At 45.3% G+C, this 26599-nt stretch overlaps 1 protein-coding gene, 1 long non-coding RNA gene and 1 other non-coding gene across 5 annotated transcripts; 2 read left to right on the top strand and 1 right to left on the bottom strand.

Moving 5' to 3' along the window:
• The first annotated feature begins 220 nt into the window (after positions 1 to 220).
• On the top strand, positions 221 to 17811 carry PSAT1 (phosphoserine aminotransferase 1). 3 transcript variants are annotated; one of them, XR_004987157.2, is made up of 10 exons: positions 221 to 384; positions 3950 to 4010; positions 4785 to 4854; positions 6906 to 7111; positions 8066 to 8238; positions 9927 to 10096; positions 14734 to 14862; positions 15806 to 15943; positions 16452 to 16609; positions 17520 to 17811. XR_004987157.2 is itself a non-coding variant. In XM_036433720.2 (9 exons), the coding sequence occupies exons 1-9, from the start codon at positions 325 to 327 to the stop codon at positions 16555 to 16557; spliced, it is 1113 nt and encodes a 370-aa protein (XP_036289613.1). In that variant the 5' UTR covers positions 221 to 324; the 3' UTR covers positions 16558 to 16949. The 3 variants fall into 3 exon arrangements, 2 of the variants coding, with proteins under 2 accessions (XP_036289613.1, XP_036289614.1); XM_036433720.2 differs by lacking the exon at positions 17520 to 17811 and having other exon boundaries at positions 16452 to 16949; XM_036433721.2 differs by lacking the exons at positions 3950 to 4010; positions 17520 to 17811 and having other exon boundaries at positions 222 to 384; positions 16452 to 16949.
• Positions 10104 to 11548, top strand: LOC123652135. Its single transcript, XR_006741274.1, has 2 exons — positions 10104 to 10561; positions 10996 to 11548. It is a non-coding gene; the product is annotated as an uncharacterized LOC123652135 (long non-coding RNA).
• A 7404-nt stretch (positions 17812 to 25215) lies between the features above and the next one.
• On the bottom strand, positions 25216 to 25349 carry LOC118716792. The gene has a single exon (XR_004987256.1). It is a non-coding gene; the product is annotated as a U11 spliceosomal RNA (small nuclear RNA).
• Between the last annotated feature and the right edge of the window lie 1250 nt (positions 25350 to 26599).

The raw sequence follows: 26599 nt of genomic DNA, 5'->3' as shown, positions 1-26599 counted from the left end.
CTCCGCCCACCGGCCTCCTGCGGGGGCGCTCGGGAGCCTGCAGGCTGGTGCAATCGCCCGCACGCCTTGCATAGATCAAAGAAAAGGCTGAAACAGTAAACCCGAGGGGGAGCTACGGTTTCCGGCCCCCGCTAGCGAGCGCCACCAATGGGATGCAAGCCTCATGGAGAGGACCAATCAGAGCAGGGCCTGTTACGGCGCGGGCCAATCGGGGACGCCGGCTTGGCTCTGGAAAGAGGCCGAGGGTCCGCGCCAGCGACAGACTCGCGCAGCCTGTGCAGCCAGTTCTCTCCTGCTAACTCGCCACGCGTGCCACGCAGCACCATGGACGCCCCAAGAAAAGTGGTCAATTTCGGGCCCGGGCCCGCCAAGCTGCCGCGCTCGGTAAGTCCTAGCGATCGCGCACGGAAGGCGCAGTCCGGCCGTGAGCACGCGTGCGAGTGGCGGAGCATCATCCTGCGCGGGGAGCTGTGCATCTGTCTCCTCGTGGGGCGCTGGGATCCCCTTTCCCGCTCGGAGTCCCGCGGACGCTCTGCACCAGCGTGCACCCGGTTCAGGATCCTCCGCACGTGGGCTTCTGGAAAAACACATTTGCGGGGGAGGGAGCTCGGGAGGCATGCCGGTGCAGCTGCTCCGAGGCGTGCACGGTCTGCCCCGCCGGAGCGTTGTTGGCACGCCGTGGTGCACACCTGGGGACTCCTGCAGACTCAGGCCCGGCGTGGGCACGGCGGCGAAGAGAAGCCTCTTGTCCAGCGTTAGCCTCGCGGGGCGGTGCAGCGAGCCCGGCGGTGCGGAGTGAATGCATGCTTGGGCGCCGTGTGAATGAATGGCGAATGGGGATTGCAAAACCAGAGGACCGCGTGGTCCGCCTTTTTTTTTTTTTTTTTTTCTCTCGTAGATTTAAAAAATCGTATAGACCCCCTCCGCCCCCCAAAGCCCAAAGGCATTAGAGTATTCATACTCTGGTAGGCCTCTGGCTGCTAGCCCAGGCCGCTTCACTTCGTTCTGGAGCAAGTGATGAATGATTAAATTCTCCCTGGGCCCCTGCAGACTTGTCAAATGCAAGTGGCTGACTCTCTCTCTCTCTCTCTCTCTCTCTCTCTCTCTCTCTCTCTCTCTCTGCCTGCCCAAGGCCCTGCCAGGTGCCAGGTGGCTGCTGCACCCCCCCCCCCCCATCTCCCCTCCCAACCCATAGCAGCTGTGAAGCAGGCGAAGTCTCTGTTGTGACTTGAACTCGTGGACAGTCTGTACCGCTACTGTTAGATTTTTATTTTCAACCAAAATGACTGATAATATGTTGTAGCAACATGCGGCGCCGCCAAAGTACGTTACAATTATCTTTTGTTGGACAGGGTGGAAATCTCCCTGGGACAGAGCTGCCTCTGTGTTGTAAGAACAGAGAATCTTACAGTTTTCGGTGGGAAAGGACATCTTAACTTTTCTATGGGCAGCGCTCACAGTAGCTAGAGAACAGGACTTATTTTTCTCTCTCAGCCATTGTAGTTGGTTTTAGGCCAGATTCTTTGCCAGAGCTGTGGAAATGTTGCCTGTAGGAGGCCTCCTCACCGTTTCCCCCTCTTCATCTTTTGGATTCAGTATTGCTCCCTATGAAATTGGTTTCTTATTATAATAAACTGCCATTTATTATAATGGCAGTTGTCATCATTAATACAATTGTTTGTTTACTTATTTCTGGGGAGGGTTTTTTAAAATATATTTTTATTGATTTTAGAGAAGACAGAAGAAGGAAAGAGAAATAGAAACTTCAATGATGAGCTGAAACCGGTTTGGCTCAGTGGATAGAGCGTCGACCTGCCGGACTGAAAGGTCCCGGGTTCGATTCTGAAGGTCAAGGACATGTACCTTGGTTGCGGGCACATCCCCAGTGAGTGGTGTGCAAGAGGCAGCTGATCGATGATTCTCTCTCATCAATGTTTCTAACTCTCTATCCCTCTCTCTTCCTCTCTGTAAAAAAATCAATAAAATATATTTAAAAAGAAAAAAGAAAAAAAGAAACATCAATGATGAGAATCATTGATTGGCTGCCTCCTGCACGCCTCCTACTGGGGACCAATCCTGCAACCCAGACATGTGTCCTTGGCCAGAATCCAACCTGGGATCCTTCAGTCCTCAGGCAGACACTATCCATTGAGCCAAACCAGCTAGGGCTGGGGAGGATTTTTAGCCCTCAGATGAGCCTTTTAACCTGGGGGTGGGGGTAGGGATGGGGGCAGATGTTGGCTTTGTATGTGACTTGATTTAATTGAATTAATAGAATTAGAGAAGCTTTTAAAACTTTGACTCTAATCACAATGGAAACCTTTTTATAAAATGACCAATACTTATGTATGTACTATAACTAAAACAAAAGCCTTAAGAAATAGCCTAGTTAGCTATGACATGCACAGTTTGTATTCTATTCCACTCTAGTCTTCAGTTTCATTAAAAAAAAAAATTCGTTGTGACCCACAAAAGCATTCTGCAGTTTGAAAAAACTGAACTCCACTGGATTAAAGGGGCTGTGCTTTATGGGTAGAAGTCTTAAAACTCTTTTGTAATGATTTTCGATACAAACTTATAGGCGTCTTCCAAGAATACTTACTGCCTATAAGAGAAATAGTTTCAAACAGAAGTTCAGAGATGATTCTATCTCAGATTGGTGTTTCTGTTTACTGACGTTTATTTGATTAGCCAGTGCTAATAAGCACCCAACAGTTTGCAAAACAATGACAAATTCTTGAACCTCCTTTTCAATGGAATCTTTTTTGTCTGATTCTTTGCCGTTCAAATCTTGTTTCTTCAGACAAGTTGAAATCCAGTTTGTATGGTTTTATGTCCTCCTTAGCCTGTATTGTGAAAAGAAACCATCTCTGAAGGCTGGACGCTTCTATAGAGGTCTTACCTCACCTGTTTTTCGAACTTTTTCCTCTTTTGACTTTGTGGTAGTTCTCACATACAAGGAAGTAGAGAAGCCATTGGTCCATCTCTGATATTGAACAACTATGGACATTTTTCCAATCTTGTTTCAGCCACCCCCTTCTCCTTCCCTTCCCCCGCTCCCGCTCCACTCTTAAATACACACACACACACACACACCTTTCTCCCCTCCTCCAATGGAGATATCAGTTATTTAGTTTATAAGCTTATCAGCATGCATCTCTGATAAGGGCTTACTGTTTAAAAAATAAAAATAAAAAGAGGTATTTTCCTTATCGGTTTGTAGTTATTTTCATTTTACTTGCCTGTAGGGTATCCTCCCCAGCTAGGGAGAGATTTAGGAGAGATTTGGTTGCAGCCCTTGTAATCCCCTCCTTCCCATTTCCTGGCACTGAGATGGGTCCTAAACTGGGTCCTGATTGCCCTATGGCCCCTGTGAGACTGACGAGGGTGATGATCCTACAACATAGTCAAGGGGCTCGCCAGGGCATACTAAGTTGTCATCAGAAAAATTGTATACTTGGTCATTTTCTTTTAAATTCAATTTTTAAAAAATATTTGTATTGACTTCAGAGAGGAAAGAAGAGGGGGGAGTTAGAAACATCAATGATGAGAGAGAATCCTCTGCTGGGGATCAAGCTTGCAACCCGTGCATGTGCCCTTGACCGGAATCCAACCCTGGACCCTTTGGTCCACAGGCTTTATCCGCTGAGTCAAACCAGCAAGGGCTCCCATTTATTTTTTATGTCTAAGTTAATTTAAACCTTTGGAAAAACTATCATAGCATCAATCACATTTGGTAATTTCACACTCAGCTTCTGGGGAAATGGTGTCTTCTGGGCTCTGTGGGAAGAAGGGAAGCGGCCGTGGGTGGGGACCGTAGCCTCCAGATCTCACAGGCCTATGGGCAGCTCCCCTTCTATGCCCTTCCCCACCCCTGGTTTGTGTGTCCAGCGGGAGAGCTGTGCACAGAATATTCAAATCACCTACTTTCTTTTATGTTTTCTTCTAGGTATTGTTAGAGATACAAAAAGAATTATTAGACTACAAAGGCCTTGGGATTAGTGTTCTCGGTAAGATTTATTTCCCTTGAGTTACGTGTTTGATGGAAGCAGTTTTGAAAACAACATAAACAAATGCTGGTGAGATCTCGTACATCTTAGCTATGGTTTTGCTAGTCATAGAGTCTGAGACCCGGAGTACATTTGCATACCCATGTCCCAAATATTTATAATATTACTTCACGTTCATTTTGTTTTTCCTACACTTAGAAATGAGCTTGATTAAAAGTTTAAAAGTATACAAGGTTCTTATGAAGGTCTTTCCTGTTGATTTTATTAAGATTCTCTTCTATTGGAGAAGAGAACCTTTGAGTTCTAAAATTTACTTTATTTTTATTTATTTATTTTCCTTGTATAGTTTCAAAGGCTATACAGTATTAAGAGACCATAGGGTTATCAGTATGCTCATTGCTATTAACTATTGTTCCTGTGGGTTTTGGGACATGTAGTTAGGTATCTATGAGGTGAGAGTGTAGTGTAGAATTTTGTGCTATTTTCCTGGAGGGCAAACATTGCACACAGGTTTCTGTTCATGTTAAAGGTGAGAAATCACAGATTGAAGCTGCCACTTGAAAGCCATTTTGCTGTGATAGGAGGCTGCAGTGCTTGGCAATATGGAAATCATTTAGGTTTTCCCCTAAATGAAATTGAATGCAAAATAACTGAAATTCCTACTTATTCTTTTACTTGGCAAATCTTGCCCTTCTTTCTGAAGTTACTTGTGTTCATTTGGTGTTGAACTGGAACTTATTTTGCGGTTTTGTTATTTTATCTTTCCTTCCACAGAAATGAGCCACCGGTCAGCAGATTTTGCTAAGATTCTTAACAACACAGAGAATCTTGTGCGGGAATTGCTGTAAGTTTAAAGTTTTAAGACCAAACTGCATTATTTTTGTTTGATAACATATGTACCTGGATGTCTGTACACTATTTCCTACTGCTTAGAATATTCTATAAGTAAAACTAGTCTTATTAAGATGTTTCCAAAGCCATTAAATTGTTCCCCATCTTGCACTTTTGTGTGTGTTTATGTTACATAGTTATTTCCAAAGATTTGAAATAGTCATATCTGGGAAAGATTTTTCTAGAAGTTCAGCTGGCCTAAAAGGGATTTAAATGACAAAGAGATATTTGGTTGTCTTATCAGCATTACTCACTTGTAGGTCACTGAGTCTGGCAGTCTGATCCTCATATTGCCTATCAGAATTACCGGGAGGGGGGGAGTGGGGAGAAAGGGAGGGGGTGTATTAAAAAGTTTAAATGCTGGGCCCCATCCTGAACTGCTGTCAAAATCTCTGTAGAAACTTCATTTTAACAGGCTCTTTGGGTTAACTCCAGAAAATGCCATGCTAGTGAACCCCCTCTAGGTTACCTGTACTGCTTTTCTTTTTTTTCTTTTTTATTTTGGTAATCATCCCCTGAGGATATTCTTCCCATTGCTTTCAGAGAGAGTGGGAGGGAGCGGGGAGTGGGAGATAAAAACAACAAAAAACAATTGGATGTGAGAGAGACACATCCTACCTACTGGTTGCTTCCTGAAAGTGCCCCGACCAGGAGGGGACAGGGAGCGAACCTGCAATCCAAGTACATGCCCTTGACCAGGAATCAAACCCGAGACCCTTCTGTCCATGGGCTGACATTAACCACTGAGCAACCGGCCAGGGCTGTACTGCTTTTCTTATCCAGAGGAAACTTTTATTCTTAAGCACATTTCTGTTTAAAGGAGAGGTTTTGTACTATCAACATATACACATAAAAGAATATGGTAACCTTGGAAATGCACATTTATTTTTTTCCTGCTCACAAAACTCTAGTACATGTTCAAGATAGAAACTTTAGAAAAAATCAACTCAGAAATTAAACTGGTCTTGTCTATAACCCCACTAGTCAGGAATAATCATTGTTAATGGAATAATAATCATTGTTAATTGGAATTGTACTGTTTCATTACTTTCCTTCTAAATTGCCTTGATAAATGCTTCAGAAGGATTTCCAGTGTCCACTTGGTTCATAGCATGGACCAGCACATGAATATTTTTAGGATTTTTGGTTGCAAAGGACAGAAACCCAACTCCTGGCTTATCTTCCCCCTTTACCCCCCCCACCCCCCCAAAAAAAAGGAATATATGGGTCTCTCCCTCTTTTCCTTTCTCCCTCTCCCATGCCCTTACCCACCTCACTTTCCCCCAAGCAGGTTACCTTTGCTTTCTCCTAAGCTTCAAGGGCCCTTCTTTTGCCTCTGTAACTTGTTTCCTGAGCCCACGCAGCCCCACTGGCTCATTCTTTCTACCTCTGTGACATTCTAAATAAACTCCTGCTTATATTTGAAAAACAAGCAAACAAAAAAGAATATATCTCACATGATAGGCAAGTCCAGGAGTGATTTAGGAGCTCTGTTGATATCAGGAAGATCTTTTCCTCCATCTCCTGGCCCTGCTGCTTATGAGCTAGCTTCATCAGATGGCCACCATTGACTGCAGGGTTAGTTCCTACACATTCATTCTTCCTCTCAATAGGAATAGCTCTTCTTTCCCAAAAGTTTGATCAAAGCTCTCAGAACCAAACCCATTGGCCATCTTGTGTCACATGCTCATCCCCTGGAGCTGGGGTTGTTTACCCTTTTAACCATGTGGACTGAGAATGACAGTGGGATGATATCCCAAGGGAGCAGCTGGCTATTACTAGTTTCTGTCTGAACAATGACCATAGGCTGCCACCACAGGGCCAACCAACAGTTGTCCAAGGAGTGAACAGATAGTGACTGGATCGGGGAAGGCAAAGTGGTGGTGGGGCTTTGCCATATTTCTTGTGGTATATCCACCCAAGCACCAGTGCTGACAGAGCATCACTCATGCTCCATCTTTTGACCCTGTGAGTCTAGTTACTGTCTCCTGTGCTTTTGCCCAGAGCTGTTCCAGACAACTACAAGGTGATTTTTGTGCAAGGAGGTGGGTCTGGCCAGTTCAGTGCTGTCCCTTTAAACCTGATTGGACTGAAAGCAGCAAGGTGTGCTGACTACGTGGTGACAGGAGCTTGGTCAGCGAAAGCTGCAGAAGAAGCCAAAAAGTTTGGGACTGTGAACATCGTCCACCCTAAACTTGGGAGTTATACAAGTAAGTGCTGGGAGCTGAGGTGGACTGTAGTGACTGTAGAGTGGTTCCTCCTTAGGACAATCTGCAATTGTGAGGGTTTGTTTTTTTCTTTTTTTAAATATATTTTATTGATTTTTTACAGAGAGGAAGGGAAAGGCATAGAGAGTTAGAAACATTGATGAGAGAGAAACGTCAACCAGCTGCCTCCTGCATGCCCTCCACTGGGGATACGCCCGCAACCAAGGTACATGCCCTTCACCGGAATCGAACCTGGGACCTTTCAGTCCGCAGGCCGATGCTCTATCCACTGAGCCAAACCGGTTTCGGCAATTGTGTGGGTTTTTTTTTTGTTGTTCCTCCTAGTCAGTAGTTAGTATTTAGATAGCAGGGTGGCTGTACTAGTGAGGTTACTAAGTACTCCTGCAGCAAGAGCATCCCTAAGCTCATTTGGCTGAGCAGCCCAGGGTCTGGTTTGATCAAAGGCGCCAACACTATGTCCAGGTCCTCAGTATCTCACTGTGTCCTCATTGGTGACCCCACATTCAGGAAAGCTGTCCCCTTGGGCTCAGAAGATGGCTGCGGCCTCTGCTGACCTTATGTTCTCCCAAGTTTTAGTGCTTGTGCTCAGACATTCCAGTGACCGCCTCGTGTCTCCTGGGTCCCATTCCTAACTAGTCATGTGACAGCACCTGGGCCCCATGCTACTTTTGAGGCTTCAGGTGGAACTGGTTCCCTGGAATCCTATGGACTGAGAATGGGGGAGGCTGAAGCCCCACGGGGGGAACTGTTGGACCACCCAATAGGATGACGAGCAAAAACCCCAAGTACTCATTCCGCCATAACTGGAGATTGAATCGTCAGCAGGGTGAGATGGACCATCCTTTTAGCATGTGGGTGATGATAATAATGCGAGATAGATCTGGCTCTTATAAGGAAAGGGCGGTACACGTGTCTCTACCTTGTCTTCTGTGATAGAGATCGCAGACCCAAGCACCTGGACTCTCAGCCCGGAAGCCTCGTACGTGTATTACTGCGCCAACGAGACCGTGCACGGCGTGGAGTTTGACTTTGTCCCCGATGTGAAGGGAGCCGTGCTGGTTTGCGACATGTCCTCAAACTTCTTATCCAGGCCGGTGGACGTTTCCAAGGTAGAGTGTAAAAGAGGGGACCCCGGCGTCGCGGTTTCTTTAAGGGCGTCTTCACAGATACTAGAACGGGGAGAGGGTGGGGAGCCGCGGCCTGCAGAGACCCTGGAGCCAGGGTAGCTCAGGGAGCAGGCCAGTATCACGTGTTCATTATAGACTGTCAGATGCTCAAGTCCTGACATTCCCAGCCCCGTGTGAAGGAAGGCCTCCCAGGGTCACACTCGAGTTCATGGGGAATGTATCTGCCTTTGAGAGTGGCTCTTAGAAACCTTTTTGGTCAACGCATTGGGAGTGGTGTGCTGTCTTCGAGGAAAGATGCAGATTATTTATCCCAGCTCAGGGTGCCTGTGAAGGAGGCCCCGCCCCGCCTTGTACCCACCTCAGCGCCAAGAGCATCAGTACTTTTGGTGCCAAACGAAGGTGGGCAGGAGGAGTAGTGTACCCACCCAGGTGCCTATAACAAGGTGATATAATATCTGTGAAGAATGGAAAACAAACTGACTAAGAAAGTCTGCCTTTTTTAAAAAAAATTGTGGTAAAATATGCTTAACATAAAATTTGTCATTTTAACCATTTTCAGTGCAGTTCAGTGGCAGTCAGTATATTCACAGTGTTGTGTAATCATCACCACCATCCATCTTCAGAGCTTGTCCTCTTCCTGTACGGAAACCCAGTGCCCATTAAACATTAACTCCTCAGTACTTGCTCCTCTAGCCCCTGGTAACCACCATTTGTACTTTCTGTCTATGAATGTGACCACTCTAGCCACCTCACCTAAGTGGAAGTATGCAATATTTGGCCTTTTGTATCTGGTTTACTTCGTTTAGCAGGTTGCCCTTGAGGTTCATCCTTGTGGTAGCACTTGCCAACTTCATTCCTTCTTAAGGCTGCATAATATTCCATTGTATGCATATACCACATTTTGGTTATAGCCTGGTATGTATTACCAGTCACTGTGCACTGACAATTCTAAACAATATCAAGTATAAAATACTCCGCCTACCGGGCCAGACTGCTCCCTCTTCCCACCTGGGACACCACCACGGGGACACATGGGAGAGGATTCTGTATCTTATCCCATAGAATAAAGAGCTAATATGATAATTAGACTAAATAGCAGAACGACGGTCCAGACAACCTTCCAAAAAAGCCTGAGCCAGTTGTGGGGCTGCGAGGACCTTGCCCCTTGATCGAATTTTGTGCATCGGGCCTCTAGTATGACAAGATTTCTGGAAGAAACTTTTAAGATCTGTTTTCTAAAATGTCTTCTCTCTCAGTCAGCTTCTCTCATTTATCAGCATTCTTCTGATGGTCCCTTTATACAAATATAAATGGGTAAAAATTCTGGTGTTTTTGGTTACCCAGGACAGTTAGCCTCCCTGTTTTAAAGACTAGCGTGGGTGTAGATAGAAAGGATGCAGGGTGAAGATGAGTATGTATAAGGTCTTTATCGTGCGGGCCTAGAGCTAGCCCCTTACTGGGGGAGAAGGACCGGGCAGGACATACTGTAGGCCTCAGAGCTCAGAAGTGTCTGAGATGGAGATACCTTAGAGAAGAGAATACACTCTGAACAGGAATACAGCAGGCAACCCCTCATGGAAATCACACTTGGCAAAGAGTTTGGGAAGTTTAGATACATTTCAGAAAGATGACCACGTACGCCTACAGTGGTGTGTGTTTCTCGTTTCCAGTTTGGGGTGATCTTTGCTGGTGCGCAGAAGAATGTCGGCTCGGCGGGAGTCACGGTGGTGATCATCCGCGATGACCTGCTGGGGTTCGCCCTCCGAGAGTGCCCCTCGGTCCTGGAGTACAAAGTGCAGGCCGGAAACAACTCCCTGTACAACACGCCTCCCTGCTTCAGGTAACCCCCTGTGCTTCTGAGGGACCAATGGAGGGGTCTCTATCCCATCAAAGCAGAGGTGACCTTGGAAGTAGAATGTTTGCATGAATCGGTGACCTGATAACCTAGACATCTTATCAGGAGTCTGTCCCTGCTCATGCGTCCCTCTGTGCACTGTTTAGTCAGTCTTCCTTCTAGCCTTGTTGTATTTTTGTTTGATTTTGTTAGCTTTGGTTCACCATTAACCCCAAAGCTCTGTGCAGATGAAGTGCTGACAGCATCTCAAACAACCAGTGCAAGTTGGGAGGACTTCTAAACGTGGGGCCTCCCCTTCTTGCTTTTCTTTCCCTGCTGGGCCTGCACAAAGGAAGCTTAAGGCTTGGCACAAACACCTCCCTGGTTTTTCGCCCAACCTGCAGGGTCCTGTTAGCTGCATTGCATGCCTCTTGGGCCTGCCCACAATCTTTCAACTCCCAGCTTCAGGGGGTTTGGTATGGAAACCCCTTTCACGTCCCTCGTGGTTCAGGGTTCCGTTTCAGGGTTTGGGTTCTGGAGAAGGGCCGCATGCGAATTGAAGAGAGACTAGAAGAAATTTAATTTGGTGAAATGGGGGGCCAGGCGGGAGCCCACCTCTAGTGGGAGGACTAACCTAGGCTCTGGCCTTGCTTTCCCTTTTATTGAAAAGGTGGGCGAACACCCATTACCCTTAAGCAAGTTCGGGATACACCTAAAGCCCTTAGGCAGGTAGTAATCGGATTATCATATCAGTAAGGATTTACATGATTACAAGATGGGGAAGTTGCCTCAGTTACCATTGTCTCAATTATATAGGGAGTGGTTGACTCTGACCTTTCAGAGCTTCAAGGTTGACCAGGCTTTTACATCTTTCTATCAATAAGGCGATGATAGGTTTCCAGCAGTTTGGGAAAACCTTTGGGACACCTGGGATTTAAAAGTTTCCTGAGAGATCTTACTACGAACCATCTGTGTGACCTTAGGCAAGTTGCCTAACCTCTGTTTGCAGCGGGTCCTTTCAGAAGTAATAACTGAGGATTAAAGGAGTTGATATGTGTATATTAAATGCACTTAGTGGGGGCCGGGCACTGAGTGTGCTATAGCTGTTAGCTGCTCCCTTCTTGCTGTTTCCGTTGTTGTTAGTTCCCAGAGCCTGAGCCAGGGAGGGAAGGGCCACAGTTGGATTTATTTTTCCAGGGCAGCAATGACGGAAAATAACAATACATTATGTGAAGGACTCTTTAATCTCCCAAGTAGCTTAGGCAGATCTTCTTATTATTATTCTCATTTTGTAAGTGAAGAAGTCGAGGCCATACGTCTAGGAAGTGGCATAGCTGGGGTTTGAGCCCAGGCAGCCTGGCTCCGGAACCTGAACCTCAGATTCTTTGCAAACAGAATCATCGGGGTGGGTTTGTTTGTGTTTGAAGGATACCATCTGTGTGGGGCGCGAGTTTTTTTTTTTTTTTTTTTAAGAGTGTGTATAAAAGGAGGACTTCCTTAGAGGTCTCCCCACTAGATGCTGCCTGTAGAACATTTCCCCCACACGATCTGCCCTAGGAAAGAAAGGAAGGAGTTGTTTTCAAAGTCAGGATTCTGATGGAGCCCCTGCCAGCTTTCCACCCGCTCTCGTGGGGCAGAGCAGCTCCTCGTGTGGTGTCCCCTGTGGTCCTGAGGGGAGGGGTGTTCTGGTGCTACCCCTCCTGGTGGCCTGGAAACCCCACGCTGTTTCCCCCTGGTTGAAAGTATTTCTAACATACCTCTTACGGGTCGGGCAGTGTTCAGTGGGGATGCTGAATCTATCTCTCACCTCTGGGGTTCTAGGTGGAGGAAGAAGAGTGCTGCCTGGCCAACCTGGAAGTGAGAACGGGGTGTGCTGAGTGGGGAGGCACAACTGGGGACCCTCAAGGGCAGGGCTCCCGGAGAAGGGGCTTAGATGCCAGGTTCCACAATGGCAGGAGGTGCTCTTACCTGATAGAAGGTGGGGCCAGGGCCTGGCTCTCAGTCAGGTGATCCTTTCTGGGCCACCGCTGGCTGTGTGGGAGGTGGAGGGAGATTGGGGGAGCACCCCCCTGAAATTGGCCTGAAAGCAGCCAAGTTCTGATCAGAGCACAGCCTGGAGGAGCAGGGGAGCTGTCGCTCGGCTGGCATCTTCTCCACCAGTTATGGTGTGAAATAAATTTTTTAAATGGGATGAATACTTTAATACGCTGTTTAATATTAAAGGGGAATGAGCAGGAATAGTGAGAAAGTGGGCCAATCTGCCTAATGGGAGGTGAAAGTGTCTGGAATCAGACCTGGAGATACTGAGGAAGTCCTAGAGCAGAAGCTTTGTTACAGGGTCCCCTCCAGTCATGGCCCCAGGCCTTGACCTTCGATGGGGTGGGGACAGGAAAGTGGCCCCAGGAACTACCTCCCGGAACTTTCCTGCCTGAGGAGACTGCTGAGCCAGAGACAAGGGCAGAGAAGGGGCTACATTTCCCCCCAGACAGATCAGAACAGTGATAGTTGGGCAGCTCGGGGCAGGATAGTTAATGTTTGATTAGAGTCATGGAAAGGTAGGAGATGAAAGAGACTGGCTTAAATATGTATTCTGCCCGAAGACAACTCTTGGAGGTTGCTTTGCTTTCCCTTACCCCAAAAGAAGAGGAAGAGAACAAAGTAAAAGTCTGTATAATTGAACAATTACTCTCAGTCGCTAACGTGGAAAATGTAGAGTTCATTTGCAGTGCTTAAGCGTTCAATGTTAGAAAATCGTTGCTCACCCAGTGAGAACAAACTCCTTAGACGGAGACATGAAGATTTGTGCAAAACTCCTTCCCCCGTCTCTGAATGTAAGGTGATAAGACACTCAGAACACTGCAGAACTATCTGTCACATAGAAGTCCTTGAAAAGGTCCGAGTTTGAAAAGAAGCTTTATTTTTTTTTCTTATAAAATCAGAGCCAAATGACCACAGGCCCTGGGAAGTTTGTTTAAACTGTGCTAGTAACTGGCCTTCAAATACTTGCCAGTAGCCCTGGGCGATGAATTGGGGTAGAATAAAGAACACTTGTTCATTCTGTTTAACCCTTTAGTAGAACTGTGAGGATTAAAACAAAAAACATGCACTTAGTTTGTGGGGACCCTGGGAGAATAGAGCTGCAGGTGACAGTGAACTGTGGCCTCAGAAAACTACTGTTGGTGAACAGGCCTGTAGGTGGCTTTGCTTGGGTGTGTGTGTGTGTGTGTATGTGTGTGTTTGGGCTTGGCGGAGAGAGAGCAGTTTGGGGGGATGTCACATCAGTCCCTACCTGTCCAGCCCGAGCCCTTATACAAACTTCACAACACTTGGGACACAGGCAAGATGAAAGGGAGCCATGTGTAGACCAAGGACAAGATCACCCCAATTCTAGGCCCTAGAAGAGCCATTCAGAAAGAGATCTCGTTAGACTCCTCACCAGATGTCACATCAGTCCCTACCTGTCCAGTCCACGTCCTCATGCAAACCTTATAATGTCAGCAGGTGGAGGTAGGGAGTTGGCAAACAGGCAGCCTTAGTAGAAGACACACTTACCTACCTCCACTTGCTGACATTCAGTTCCCACCTCAAGCATCCTCAGAACCTCTGGCCCCAGACCACCCAGTTAACCCTTCCCTTGCTGAACTACCAGAGTTCCTGTACAGCTTTTACCATTTGCTCTTTTATTTTATACCAGAGGACCAGTGTATGAATTTGTGCATGGATGGGGCTCCTCAGTCTGGCCAGCAGTCGGGGCCTATTGGGGCCGTCTTGCCCAGTCCCTGTGGGGGCCGATGGGGGCCAGTGGGCTGTGGGGAGGGACTGTGGGAGGTTGGCTGTGGGAATGCACTCCTGAGTTAAGCATCTGCCCCCTGATGGTCAGGGTGAGTCATAGCTATTGTCTGGTTGCAACAGTCGCTTAGGCTTTTATATATATATATAGATTTCTTTGTGCAAAAGGTGTTCAGTTTTTCCACCCCAGAGCCTACCCAGGACCCTCCAGCAGATAGGAGGCAGTGTGGCTTAGTGCTAAGAGCATGGGCTCTGTGTCACAATCCTGACTCTAGACCCAGTGCTGCCACTTACTAACAGATTCCTCAGGATTAGTCCTCTCGGGACCAGGGAGACCAACCAACTTCTGGTGGATAAGTGTGACATTTTAACTGCCCTGCTCTTCCCACCTCCACCTTCCCAGCCAACAGGCAGATCCAGCAGGGTTCCTTGCTCTTCTGGTCTCATAGTTGGGCGGGGGACCTAATGGACCAATCTGAGCCTTTCCTGGGATCTTCTGAATTGGGAGTGAGGAGAAAGAGGCAGGAGGGTGATGGTGAAACTGAGATACGAGGTCAAGCGCCCAGGGAACATTAGAAGGATGCTCATCTGAAAATAGGAAGCCACCATTCCAGCAGAGAGAAGCTAGGGTCAGAAATAGCAGATGGGTTGGGATTTGTGTCCTTGGGTCCAGGAGGATCCAAGGAATCTCCGTCCTTCCTGGGGCTTGGAGCCACCCCTTTCTGTGCTAAGTGACCAGTGACATCTTACAGACTGTTTTGGTACAACTTAACCGTTTGCTTGAATGTCTTGCCACTTTTGTAGACCAGAACTAAATGCATGTTTTGTTGTTGTTGTTTTAATCTTTATTTTAGCATCTATGTCATGGGCTTGGTCCTGGAGTGGATTAAGAACAACGGCGGTGCAGCAGCCATGGAGAAGCTCAGCTCCATCAAATCTCGGATGATTTATGATGTCATTGATAATTCTGAAGGATTTTATGTGTAAGTCGATGGATTTTACCTCTCTGTGAATTTAGAAATGTGTATATCCCAAGGAGTTTTGGCAAATACACTTAATCGCCACATTATCCTTATGTGAGGTTCCATTACTCTTTCCATTGTTCAACGAGGAAAGTGATGTACAACAGAGAGGTTAGTAACTTGCTCGAGGTCACACAGCTTGAGACAATGCAATGTGACAAGTGTTTTGAGAAAACCGCTGCTCATTATATATTTTGGAGTCTTTCAAACACTATGAGGGCCAAGTTTTTTCTTCTTCTTTTTTTTTGTTTTGTTTTTCCCCCCCTCTGCAGCCTTGTAGAGAAAGCCACACATTGCTGTGTGGCTACTGAGAGCTTCATACATGTTGTAACACCCAACTGTCACAACTAGTCTGAAATGGAGGTATTATTATTCCCAATATTCAGATGAGGCAACGGAGACTCATGGAAATTAGGTACAAATCATCCAGGAGAATGCTAAGTCACTGCTCCTTATGCTAGAGGGTCTCCCTAAGTAGATTACAAATGTCCTGGGGCACAGCTTTTTCCTTAAATCCCCTGTTTGCATCTAGAAAATGTTTAAACTTTTTTTTTCTGTTCCTTTGTAAATGGCAGTTGCACATTTTATTTTTTATTTATTTATTTTTATTTTTATTTTAATTATTTATTTTTTAAAATATATTTTATTGATATTTCACAGAGAGGAGGAAGGGAGAGAGATAGAGAGCTAGAAACGTCGATGAGAGAGAAACATCGACCAGCTGCCTTTTGCACATACCCCACCGGGGATGTGCCCGCAACCAACGTACATGCCCTTGACCGGAATCGAACCTGGGACCCTTCAGTCCACAGACCGACGCTCTACCACTGAGCCAAACCGGCTTCGGCCAGTTGCACATTTTAGAAAAGTTGCTGTACTAATGAACGTGCTTCGTGTTTCTCAGGTGTCCGGTAGAGCCCCAGAACAGAAGCAGGATGAATATTCCGTTCCGAATTGGCAACGCCAAAGGAGACGACGCTTTAGAGAAAAGATTCCTTGATAAGTCCCTGGAGCTCAATATGATCTCCTTGAAAGGGCACAGGTGAGTACACATCCAGGCCAGAAGCCTGGACAGAGAATGGGTTTAATAAGAAATACCTGCCCAGCTTGGAGGAGCAGTTACTGTAACTTGGGAAAACCAGTTGTCACAGGGATAAACCTTTTTTCCTGTTGCTTCTAGAGCTCTTCTCACAGTTCCCTTGCTGAGAGCATGGTAGAGCCACATATTTTGGTTAAAATTCCCCTTAAATCCCTTTATTGGATCTCATAGATTAGGGGTTGCCGTCCCCGATTGGGGTAAGAGCAGATCACTGGTGCTCCCGCTGAATGTCAGATTCTATGAAAAACGCATGTCCTCACCACATGAGAGGCAGGACACGTGCTCCCTGTTCCCGTTGAGCTAGGTTATGTGTGAGTCAGTAAACCTTTCTATGCATTGGGGAGAATTTTCTAATGATTAAATGTCAGAAGCTCCCAGCCACCTGTGGAAGTGACTGGGAAGAGGGTTTGTCTTTATTAGATGCTCTTGTTAATGGTGGTGGTCCTTCTAGGTCTGTGGGAGGCATCCGGGCCTCTCTGTACAATGCCGTCACGATCGAGGATGCTCAGGAGCTGGCAGCCTTCATGAAGAAATTTTTGGAGACGCATCAGCTGTGAACACATCCTAACCAATTTATATTCTACCCTTGAACAATGTCCCACATTTAAAGTAACTTAACGGCTTAAAAAAATGTAACCATGGTATTTTTCTCAAAGGAACATGCTTATTATAGATTCTCCCCCCCAAAAAACAACAACAATAAAACACACACATAAAAAGCAAACAAACAAACAGCACAATATCCACAGTTCTGCAAAGCTGGTGAGATGTAACAAACAACTTAATTTTGACTTGATCTGGAAGTATTTAAAAAAACCTTTCTTTAGCTAGCTTTTCTAACAATTCCATGTTCATGTTGTCTTTGCTGCTATGTTTTCTAGCTAGATCTCAGTGTTCAGACTTGCCTGTGGATTTACACAAAGTGCAGTTAATGTTCCTGGAGACACACGAGTGCGTAGCATTGAGGGTGGGTGGGGTCTGCTAGGTGCTGAATCTTGATCCCTCCCCAAATGGCAGCAGTAGGGGCTCCTGGGTTCCACAGAGGTTAATTCGGGTCAACCTTGACCACGTAGTGAGTGTTTAGGAATTCTAGGGTAAAGGGCCAATTAAAGATATTAATACTGTATTCTCATAAAGAGATAAAAGTGACATACCATAAGTTTATATGGCAAAGTCTGTTTTTAATACCCAAATAGTTTATATCTCTATGCCTTTATATTTCTGATAATGCGGTTCTTAGTAATCTACGTAGGGTCTTTGGGAATTTGTTTAGCGTCCTTGACATTGTGCATTGTGTTTTCAACAGTTGTTTTTTAAAAAATATGTTTTATTGATTTCTTACAGAGAGGAAGGGAGAGAGATAGAGAGCTAGAAACATCGACCAGCTGCCTCCTGAACACTCTACACCGGGGATGCGCCCGCAACCAATGTACATGCCCGGAATCGAACCTGGGACCTTTAAGTCCACAGACCGACGCTCTATCCACTGAGCCAAACCGGTTTCGACTGTTTTCAACAGTTGTGTCTTCTCCCTTCCCTCCTACCTTTGGAGGCTGCCTCACAAGATTTAGAAGCTCCCCGATTCATTTTTATTTAGGTGGAAGAGAAGGTTGGCTGGTTATTTTTCAGTTATGCCGTGAAACTAAAACATCTTAAATGCCCTTATCGTTGGTTCATTTGACTGTTGTGGTTAATTATGTTTGACCAGAGTGATGCTGTGCGTTCTGGAAGATCCTTGCCCCTGTTGTTTTTCCATTGTCAGTATTTGATGTTGAGTACGTGAAGGACATTAAAGTCCTAAAACACCTAAACCTTTGTCAGTGAATTTCTTCACTTGCTATTAAAATTGTTCTTTTTTAAAACTTTATGAAGGGAAAACTTGCGTTTAAAAATAGCATCTGAGAGGGCATGTAATTTAGTTCAACCAAAGGTGTAAGACTTGAGTTCAGTGCATCCGTTTTTTTAAAATATCTATTTTTTAAGTTGATTTTAGAGCGAGAGGAAGGGAGAGGAGAAAGAAACATCAACTGGCTGCCTCCTGCACACCCCCTTCTGGAGATTGAGCCTGCAGCCTGTGACCCTTTGGTGCATGGGATGACATTCAACCAATTGAGCCACACCGGCCAGGGCTTTTCTGTTCTGTTTTTTAATGATTCAGTGCACTGTGTTAGCTTTCCATTGGCTTTTGGAATGGACATTATCAGCAAAACCACCTTCCAACATAGCTCATGGTGTAAAGTCCCATGAACTCTGTTTTACTTGGGCCACAAACATGCCAGTAGGCTGGTGTTGAGCTATCTGTGTGCTTCATTGTACTGTGTAATGAGGACTGGACTGATCTTCTCATCCCTCTAGTCAGGGCTAAGCCTCCCAGTCTTTGCTTTCTCATCTATTAAAGGAGGATTGAAATAATCCCCCCCACTTATCTCAGGGATGGTAAAAAATTTACAAGGGCCCAATGCAGGATGAGAAGAATAACCACAATAAATGTTTAGCAAAAGCCAGCCAGTCCATGGGATCCAACTAAGTGTTCCCATAAAATAGAGTCAGCCTCTTCCTCAACCTTCCATCTCATGGTTGCAAGCCCTTGTGGTCTGTACCAGCCCCGAGTTCCTTAAAACTCCGCTTGTTTCCATTCCCATTGCCATGACCAGCTCTGCTGTTGGTTCTCAGCAGAATGTTTCACCAGCCAGTTGGACAATTAATTCCCCTCGTTCTTGATATCAATTCCAGGCTTTTTACCCCAGCAATCGCAGCAGCTTTTGTTTATGGTTCTTAGAATGTAGCATGAATTTGCCCATGTGACACATTAGCCTGGAGGTCCTGCCCCCACTCGTCAAGACCGATCTTCAAGACACCTGTCCACCTCCCGACTGTGTGTCCTCTCTCAGAACGATGCTCTTTTCCCTTTTATCCCATTGTAGTACCTTCATTCTGTTCTTGACTGGACTGGGTGTCTGCTTATCTGTTTTCTCCACCAGAGCAGCAAGGAGGGAGCCATGTTTCTCTTTTGCCATCTGGCATCCTGCCTTGCCCTGAGGAGGCACTCAACGACTGTTTAGTGAAAGAAAAGTCTTACACCTGTCAGGTTGGTCTTTCTGAGTTTTGTAAACAGCCTGGAGGAAAAGGCAGAGTTCTAAATCTCATGTATGGATTTTTTTTTTTTTTTTTTAATTTTCAAAAGCTTAAATATACAATTTAATTTCCCACTAAAATGATTAGATGTGACTGGTTGAATGAGTAAATTTCAAATCGTGGAGGACTTCCAGACTCATAAATCTGTGAAAGCCTTTGGAAAATGGTCAGCAACTGCATCCATCCAAATACGAAGGGTAGTCCCTGTTTGGATACAGATTGCTGTAAGGTACTTATTAAGTGAAAACCTTGACCTTTGTACATCTCAAGTGAATGAACTGATGCCAGCCAGTCTGCTGACACGAGGGAAGGTAGAGGGGAGATAAGGGGGCTCCTGGTTCAGCAGGCTGCAATGGGAGCCAGAACCAGCTAGTCTTCCATTAAGATTATACATGGTAGATAAGCTGTGCCTTGGGGAACCTGTGTAAGGTGATGGCCTTGTATTCCTTTCAGGTCCTCCAATTTGTACTTCTTCCCCTTAACTGGAATTGAAGTGTGATTTTCCTCTCAAAGTTATTGACAACTCATAATCATACTAATGTCATCCAAGTGAGAAAAAGAATTGTTCCCATGTTCCTTACGTTTTTTCCAGGTACTGCTTCGTCTCTAACATTGAGGTTCTGTTCTTTGCATAAGAAATGAAATTATGTTATGTGCCTTAGTCTTCATCCCCCCATGAGTCTATCTCAATATCTAACTTAGCTGAAGCTGGAAGGTTTGCCAAGCCCTTAGGTGAACTACCATATGTGATGTAACAAATAATTGTTTCCTTCCTTTAGAGCTGAAGGGGCCACTAAGATCCATAAAATGGACAAGACCCATTGCTAGATATCCAATTCTGCCCAAGGCATCAGCCTTGTATCACTCCATGATTAATGTTGGTTGTATCATGTTCTTTGGAAGGAAAATAAATGAAGAATTTTCTCACATTTGATCAGAATGAACATAATTAAAAATGAAATGCATCTGGGTCTGCAAAGAAATCAGTCACTTTAATTGGAAAGACGATTCCTTGTCTCTATCGGTAATTGTGCTTGTGGTAATTTAAAATCAGAATCCATGACAATGTGTGATAAATTGGCTTTTGGGGGGGGGGCTAAAAAAGGGAAGAAGTTTTAATTACCTCTGAATTATTCCAGAATGGATGGCAAAACTTGATCAGAGAGATAGAGAGAGAAGCTAGTAGTGAGCATAGAATTATTGAATTTTTTTAAAATAAAGTAGTTCATTTGATGTGACAAAAACAAGAGCTTGTATCTGAAGTTCCAAGGATGTAAATTGGATTTTTGAAGAAAATAGGGGACTTGGCATATAAGAAAAACTTTACGTACACCAAAGTCCTATAGTTAGGCTTTTAGTGTGTGAGAACATTGACAATGCTGGGCCTCCCTTGGGGGAAAGTATGATTTTGTACTTTGAGTGTTAAACATATAAGTAATATGTGATATTTGATAAACATATAGGTGACTGTGTCTCTGGCTGGGTAGCTCAGTTGGTTAGAGTGTTCTGAGATGCCAAGGTTGCAGGTCTGACCCCCGGTCAGGGCACACAAAAAGCTACCAATGAATGCATAAATACGTGGAACAACAAATCAATGTTTCTCTCTCTCATCCCCCACTTCTCTCTCTAAAAATCAATCAATCAAAAATACTTCGAACAGGTAGATGACTATGTTGGTAGCATGGGGAAGTAATTTACATTTATGCTTGATTGATATTGATATTTCACCCCAGAGCAAATTAGCAAATCCCTCCCTGGGTCCTGCAGAGCATCTTTGGCACTGATTTCAACTAAAGACATGGGAAGTTGAATCAACAACTGCCTGAGGTTTGTGAGGTGAAGGGTTTCTGCCCCGAGTTACATGTTCATTCCACTGTAGACTTGGAAAAACTAAACCCAGTGTTGTTTTGTTTGAACCATCCAAAACTTATGGACACATTAACAATTGTGAGATTAAGTACTAACATCTTGATGCCCATCTTTTCTTGAAGGGGTAGAAAATTTGGGCTGGCATTCCAGCCTGGCCTCAATGTCTGGAACCAGTCGAGGCTGCCTCTTTGGATGGCATGCCTTCATTCGCTTTTATTCCACCTTGCCCGCATCTTTAGTATTTGTCACCTACCTAGCCCTTGGGTAATGGGTCGGCAAACAGCAAAATTTAAGGTAAAAGAGAATAAGATATTTGGTCATCCCTGGCACCACCCTCTGGTCTTTTCCACTGTTTTAACTCCTGGAGCAGGAGCGCCAGCTTTATAGCTGTGGGAAAGACTCTGGAAACGGAGCCAGAGCAGCCCCCAGACCAGCTGACACTAGTCTGTTAGCTTTGTGCAGGCTGAAAGCATTAACTAATCATTTCCAGCCTTAGTGGGTTTGGCTCAGTGAATAGAGTGTCAGCCTGTGGACTGGAGAGTCACAGGTTTGATTCCGGTCAAGGGCACATGCCCGGTTGCAGGCTCAATCCCTTGTAGGGTGTGTGAAGGAGGCAGCCGATCAATAATTCTCTCTCATCATTGATGTTTCTATCTCCCTCTCCTTTCCTCTCTGAAATCAGTAAAGATATTAAAAAAAAAATCATTTCCAGTTATACATCCTTTTTTTTTTTTTTTGCCAGAGAAAATAAGCAAATTTAATACACACTTAATATGGGAACCCTGCATATAGGAGAGAGTCAGAGACCCCACATGCAGGAGAGCCTCAGAGATAGAAAGGGGCTGAGGATATAAGACATCCGGAGCTAGGGCTGAGCCAATGCACCTTGGGGGCTCCAAAAGGACACTGCAGCTTAAGAACAGATATTTAGTGCAGGGGGCCTCGAGGTGCAATTCCTAACGGGGACACCGTCATTTCTGCGGGCCGAGGCCAGTCCGTGTGAACCCAGTTTCAAGGCTGGAGAAAGGGACTCCACCTTCTGGCAGGAGAAGCTACGAAGTCACAGTGCGAGAGATGAGGGAGGCTACATACAAGGCCGCTATCTGAGCCACGTTTGCGATTCTTTGGGAAGAAAGACGACTGCCGCCTTCAAGGAGGTGCTTACAAACCATTTTTTTTTTTAAAGGTCATGGGTTTGTTTTTTTAAATATATTTTATTGATTGGTTACAGAGAGGAAGGGAGAGGGATAGAGTCAGAAACATCGATGAGAGAGAAACATCGATCAGCTGCCTCTTGCACAACCTTACTGGGGATGTGCCCGAAACCAAGGTACATGACCTTGACCAGAATTGAACCTGGGACCCTTCAGTCCGCAGGCTGACGCTCTATCCACTGAGCCAAACGGGTTTCGGCTCAAACATCCCAGGTAGCCTATAAATCTCCATGTCTGGTCTGGTGGTCCCCCCAAATCCCCAATCCATTTTGGTGAAGGGACAAGCAGTGACAAGTGTCATCTTTAAATGGGTGGTTTTATTACTGACATCACACTGTCCTCATACATTATTTATAAGGTTTCCCTGTATGTAGGTGCAATTATACTTCTGTGTACATTTTGAGGAATAAATCGTATAGGTTTTCTTTTCTTTCACACTCCCTAGAGAGGTTATAGAGGCAGTAAAAGTGTCCAAATTTGTGAGAAATTGGAATAATCAAGAGTTACCTGTATGGAATGCTATTAACAATAGCAATTCACGCTGGAGTGCCTTTCATCGGAGACACTCGGGCTCCGTTAACAGATTAAAAGTTGTAAAAGACACCGATCTAGAGAATTTTCATTATCTTGTGCTTTGAAAACTCAGGTTTTCATTGGTTTGAATGGGCCCGAACATACATTTTTTATTACTAGGGGCATGGAAGCCTCTAGCAGTCTTCTCAATAAAGCAAGACGAGCTGTAAGGGATCATCTGATGGAGGGTAAATGTACCATACTCCATTTTAAGAAAAATACAATATAAAAGTCTTACCATGGAAGAAAATCTTGACATGATCTTTTAAGAAAACCTCAAGAAAAATAAAGACACAGCACTATATTAAATTTAAAGCCAGTGTCTTATAGGCAAAGAAAAGCAAAGACGGTCTGATTAAGGCTGCTGCATTGTTCTGCCGTTTTTTTTGTTTTTGTTTTTTTTTGTTTATTTTCCCCTCACCCATTTCTGGGGCCTTTTTAGATTATAAGCTTTAAGGGCCTGGAGAACAACCCCATCTTGATATAGCACCGAGCAAATGCACCGAGCGGTTCTCGGTGAACAGGCATTAAATTCTAAGTCCAGAACGGGCCTGGAGAAGCCCTCTCTTTACTCCCTGGGAGGACTGTTTTAACCAGACTTTTTTCCCCTTTAAATTTAACCAGATTTTTTCTTTTCTTTAAATCTCAAAATGGAGAGACTCCACAATCAGAATTCACTTCTCACCTTGGGCTCTGCTGTGGTGTCTGTAGAACAGACCGTGGCCCACCCTCCGGACCCACTGTTTGAGTTGCTATGGTCTGTCCTGTGTCCAGGGGCCTTCTTGAGGGGTCTCTGGCTCGAATGTGCATTGATCATGTTTTACAGAAGCTTGGGTGCTGGACCACTCCAACCCTCCATCTCCTTGGCAGGCTCTAGGGAGGATTAAATGAGCTTGTGTGATATCCAGGTGGCTGAGGCCGAGCAGGTATAGACTGAGTCTTTGCTTCCTCTTAACTAGTTACAGAGAACAGCATGACCCAGAGGATGGGACACCGGAACTCCAGCGTGATGTTTCTCAAACGTTAATGTGCCTTTGTCTCTCCTGCAGATCTTGTTAAAAGGCAGGTTCTGATTCATAGTTCTGGGGTGGGGCCTGGATTCCGTATTTTGAACAAGCTCTCAGATTGTACAGTGCTGCTGGGTTGTGGGCCACACTTGGAATACTCGTAAGTGCCCTTGGTTAGGGAAGATAGGATTTTGCAATTTATCAGATGTCTGTAAACTGCAAGGAGCAAGGCTCCACCCTGTACCTTTCTCCCGGCCTCCTGGAAAAGCAAGACATCTGCCCCAGTGGGGAGAAAACATCTGCAATGTAAATACTCTCACCTACTTCCCTCTCAGACAAGGGGCCTGTCCCACCAGGTCAAGGTAAGCAGAAGAGACCTGTAGGCTGTGAGTCCAGTTCCAGGCAACTGGAATTGAAGGTAGACTTCTGGTTTTATTTTTTTTTATTATTTTTTTTTTAATATATATATATTTTTAAATATATTTTATTGATTTTGTACAGAGAGGAAGGGAGAGATAGAGAGTTAGAAACATCGATGAGAGAGTCATCGATCAGCTGCCTCTTGCACACCCCCTACTGGGGATATGCCCGCAACCAAGGTACATGCCCTTGACCGGAATAGAACCCGGGACCCTTCAGTCCCCAAGCCGACGCTCTATCCATTGAGCCAAACCGGTCTCGGCAGACTTCTGGTTTTAAAACGGACTCTCCCACCCTCCAGATGTGTGATCTGGGAAAAACTATGGAACCTCTCTGTGACTGTTTCTCCGTCAGCAGCGTGGGAATAACTAGGGTCCCTCCCCGTGCATGAGATAATAGATGGATGCCTACAACAGCACTGGAGCTTAGCTCTTGTTTTTGTTAGGAGACAGGCATAGTTAGAAGACAGGGTCTGTTTCTAAAACAAAAGCTCCAACAAAAAACGTCAGCTTCCTTCCCTCCCTGCAGCTTAGACGCACAGGGAAGAAATGGGCAAATAACTCCCCACTAGAGGCTTCTTGCCTCCAGCAAACAGGGTCAAAGGACTGCTCTGAAGGTGTGTCCATCCCATCACCTGTCATGCCGGGCCTTCCCTTCGGACCCTCCCCTTGGTCTGTGGGTGGACTCACCTATTATTGGAAGAAGAGAGATGGAACACACACTAAAACAAACCTCTGCTTACTTGGAAACGTCAAAATATATATATTTTATTGATTTTTTATAGAGAGGAAGGGAGAGAGATAGAGAGCTAGAAACATCGATGGGAGAGAAACATCGATCAACTGCCTACTGCACAAACCCTACTGGGGATGTGCCTGCAACCAACGTATATGCCCTTGACCGGAATCGAACCTGGGACCTTTCAGTCTGCAGGCCGACGCTCTATCCACTGAGCCAAACCGGTTTCAGCGGAAACATCACAATTTTTTATTTCTTAGTGGGCATCAGGACCAATGATCACCAGCTGCTCAGACACACAAAAATCACGTTTCGGAAATCTCTTGATGTCGATTCCGCGCACAGAGCAATCAAGCTGCCCTCCGTGGGCCACTCCCGACAGAAGCCCTTCACCACAGCTTCTTAAATGGGAAGAACTCCCGGCCAGGAGACAGGGGCCATCCAGGATGGACTTTAATTGGCTATTAGTGCGCCTTCCGGGCGGTGGAAATCGCTTGGCCTTTAGCTCCAGGCCGCGCTGGGCACCCACTGCAGGCATTAATAGCTCATTAACGCGCACCCTGTCACTGCTTTATTTTCTAATTAATACAGCCTGCGTAGGGGTAAGGGAACGGACTATAAAATGGTTTTATCTGTTGCTTCAGCAATGAGGAAGGGAAAAAAAAAATACTTTTAGCCCCTCATGCCTGCCACATTCATGATTGGACCAGAAAATCAGAAAAATCAGCACGGGTCTTATTTTCATAATCTTCACCTCAGGGGGGAGAGAGGTGAGTTTCAAGCCTCACACCCAGCTGAGATCAGGAAGCTTGAACAGTGATGGTGTAGTCAGCCCTTGGGTTCCTTATAGTATCTCAGAGTGAGACAGGCTAGCAAGCCAGGACAAGTGGAATAGAGAAACTGAGGCAGAGAGGTAGATGGCCAAGCAGTTTACAGACATCTGGTAAATCGCAAAATCCTATCCTCCCCAACCAAGGACACTTAGGAGTAACCAAGGACACTTCTTATACTTCTCCGGAACCAGAGGGTAAATAGCTTAAATCGCCCTACTCGGAGATAGAGAGCAGAAATCCAATTAGTGCCATTTGACAACCTTAGGACAGATGAAGTTACAGTAAAGGAATAAATCTCATTTTGGTGCATCAGTATAAAGCTGATGAATATTCTATTGATATCTTTCTCTAAGACCTCCCCTAAACTCCCAGCCTTTGAAAACCCTCAAAATAGTTCTGGCCGGGTAGCTCAGCTGGTTGGAACATTGTCCCATGCACCAAAAGGTTGTCGGTTTGATCTCCAGTCAGGGTGCATACATCACATCGGTGTTTCTTTCTCTCTCTTTCTCCTTTCCTTTCTCTCTCTCTAGTATCAATGAATAAATAAACTAACAAATACACAAACAAATAAGCCAAGTGAATCTGGAGGGCATTACACTAGTGAAATACATCAGAAAAAGACTAGCATTGTATGATCTCACTTATATGTGGAATCTAAAACAAAACAAGACAAAACAAAAAAACTTGAATAGAAACAGAACAGATTAGTGTGGCAGGAGTAGAGTGGGGAATGGGTGAAGGGGGAGTCAAAAGGTACAAATTCCCAGTTATGAGATACATAAGTCCTGGGGATATAATGCAGGGTGTGGC

This window comes from Pipistrellus kuhlii, unplaced genomic scaffold (genome assembly GCF_014108245.1).
Source record: "Pipistrellus kuhlii isolate mPipKuh1 unplaced genomic scaffold, mPipKuh1.p scaffold_m20_p_12, whole genome shotgun sequence".
Lineage (NCBI taxonomy): Eukaryota > Metazoa > Chordata > Mammalia > Chiroptera > Vespertilionidae > Pipistrellus > Pipistrellus kuhlii.
The sequence above is the reverse complement of the archived record's forward strand: the minus strand, read 5'-3'. Positions and strand labels throughout refer to the sequence as shown.

Coding starts and splice junctions, on each gene's coding strand:
- PSAT1 (XM_036433720.2), top strand. CDS start 325: ATGGACGCCCCAAGAAAAGTGGTCAATTTCGGGCCCGGGCCCGCCAAG. Junction 385..3,949: donor CCGCCAAGCTGCCGCGCTCG/GTAAGTCCTAGC, acceptor GTTTTCTTCTAG/GTATTGTTAGAGATACAAAA. Junction 7,112..8,065: donor TAAACTTGGGAGTTATACAA/GTAAGTGCTGGG, acceptor CTTCTGTGATAG/AGATCGCAGACCCAAGCACC.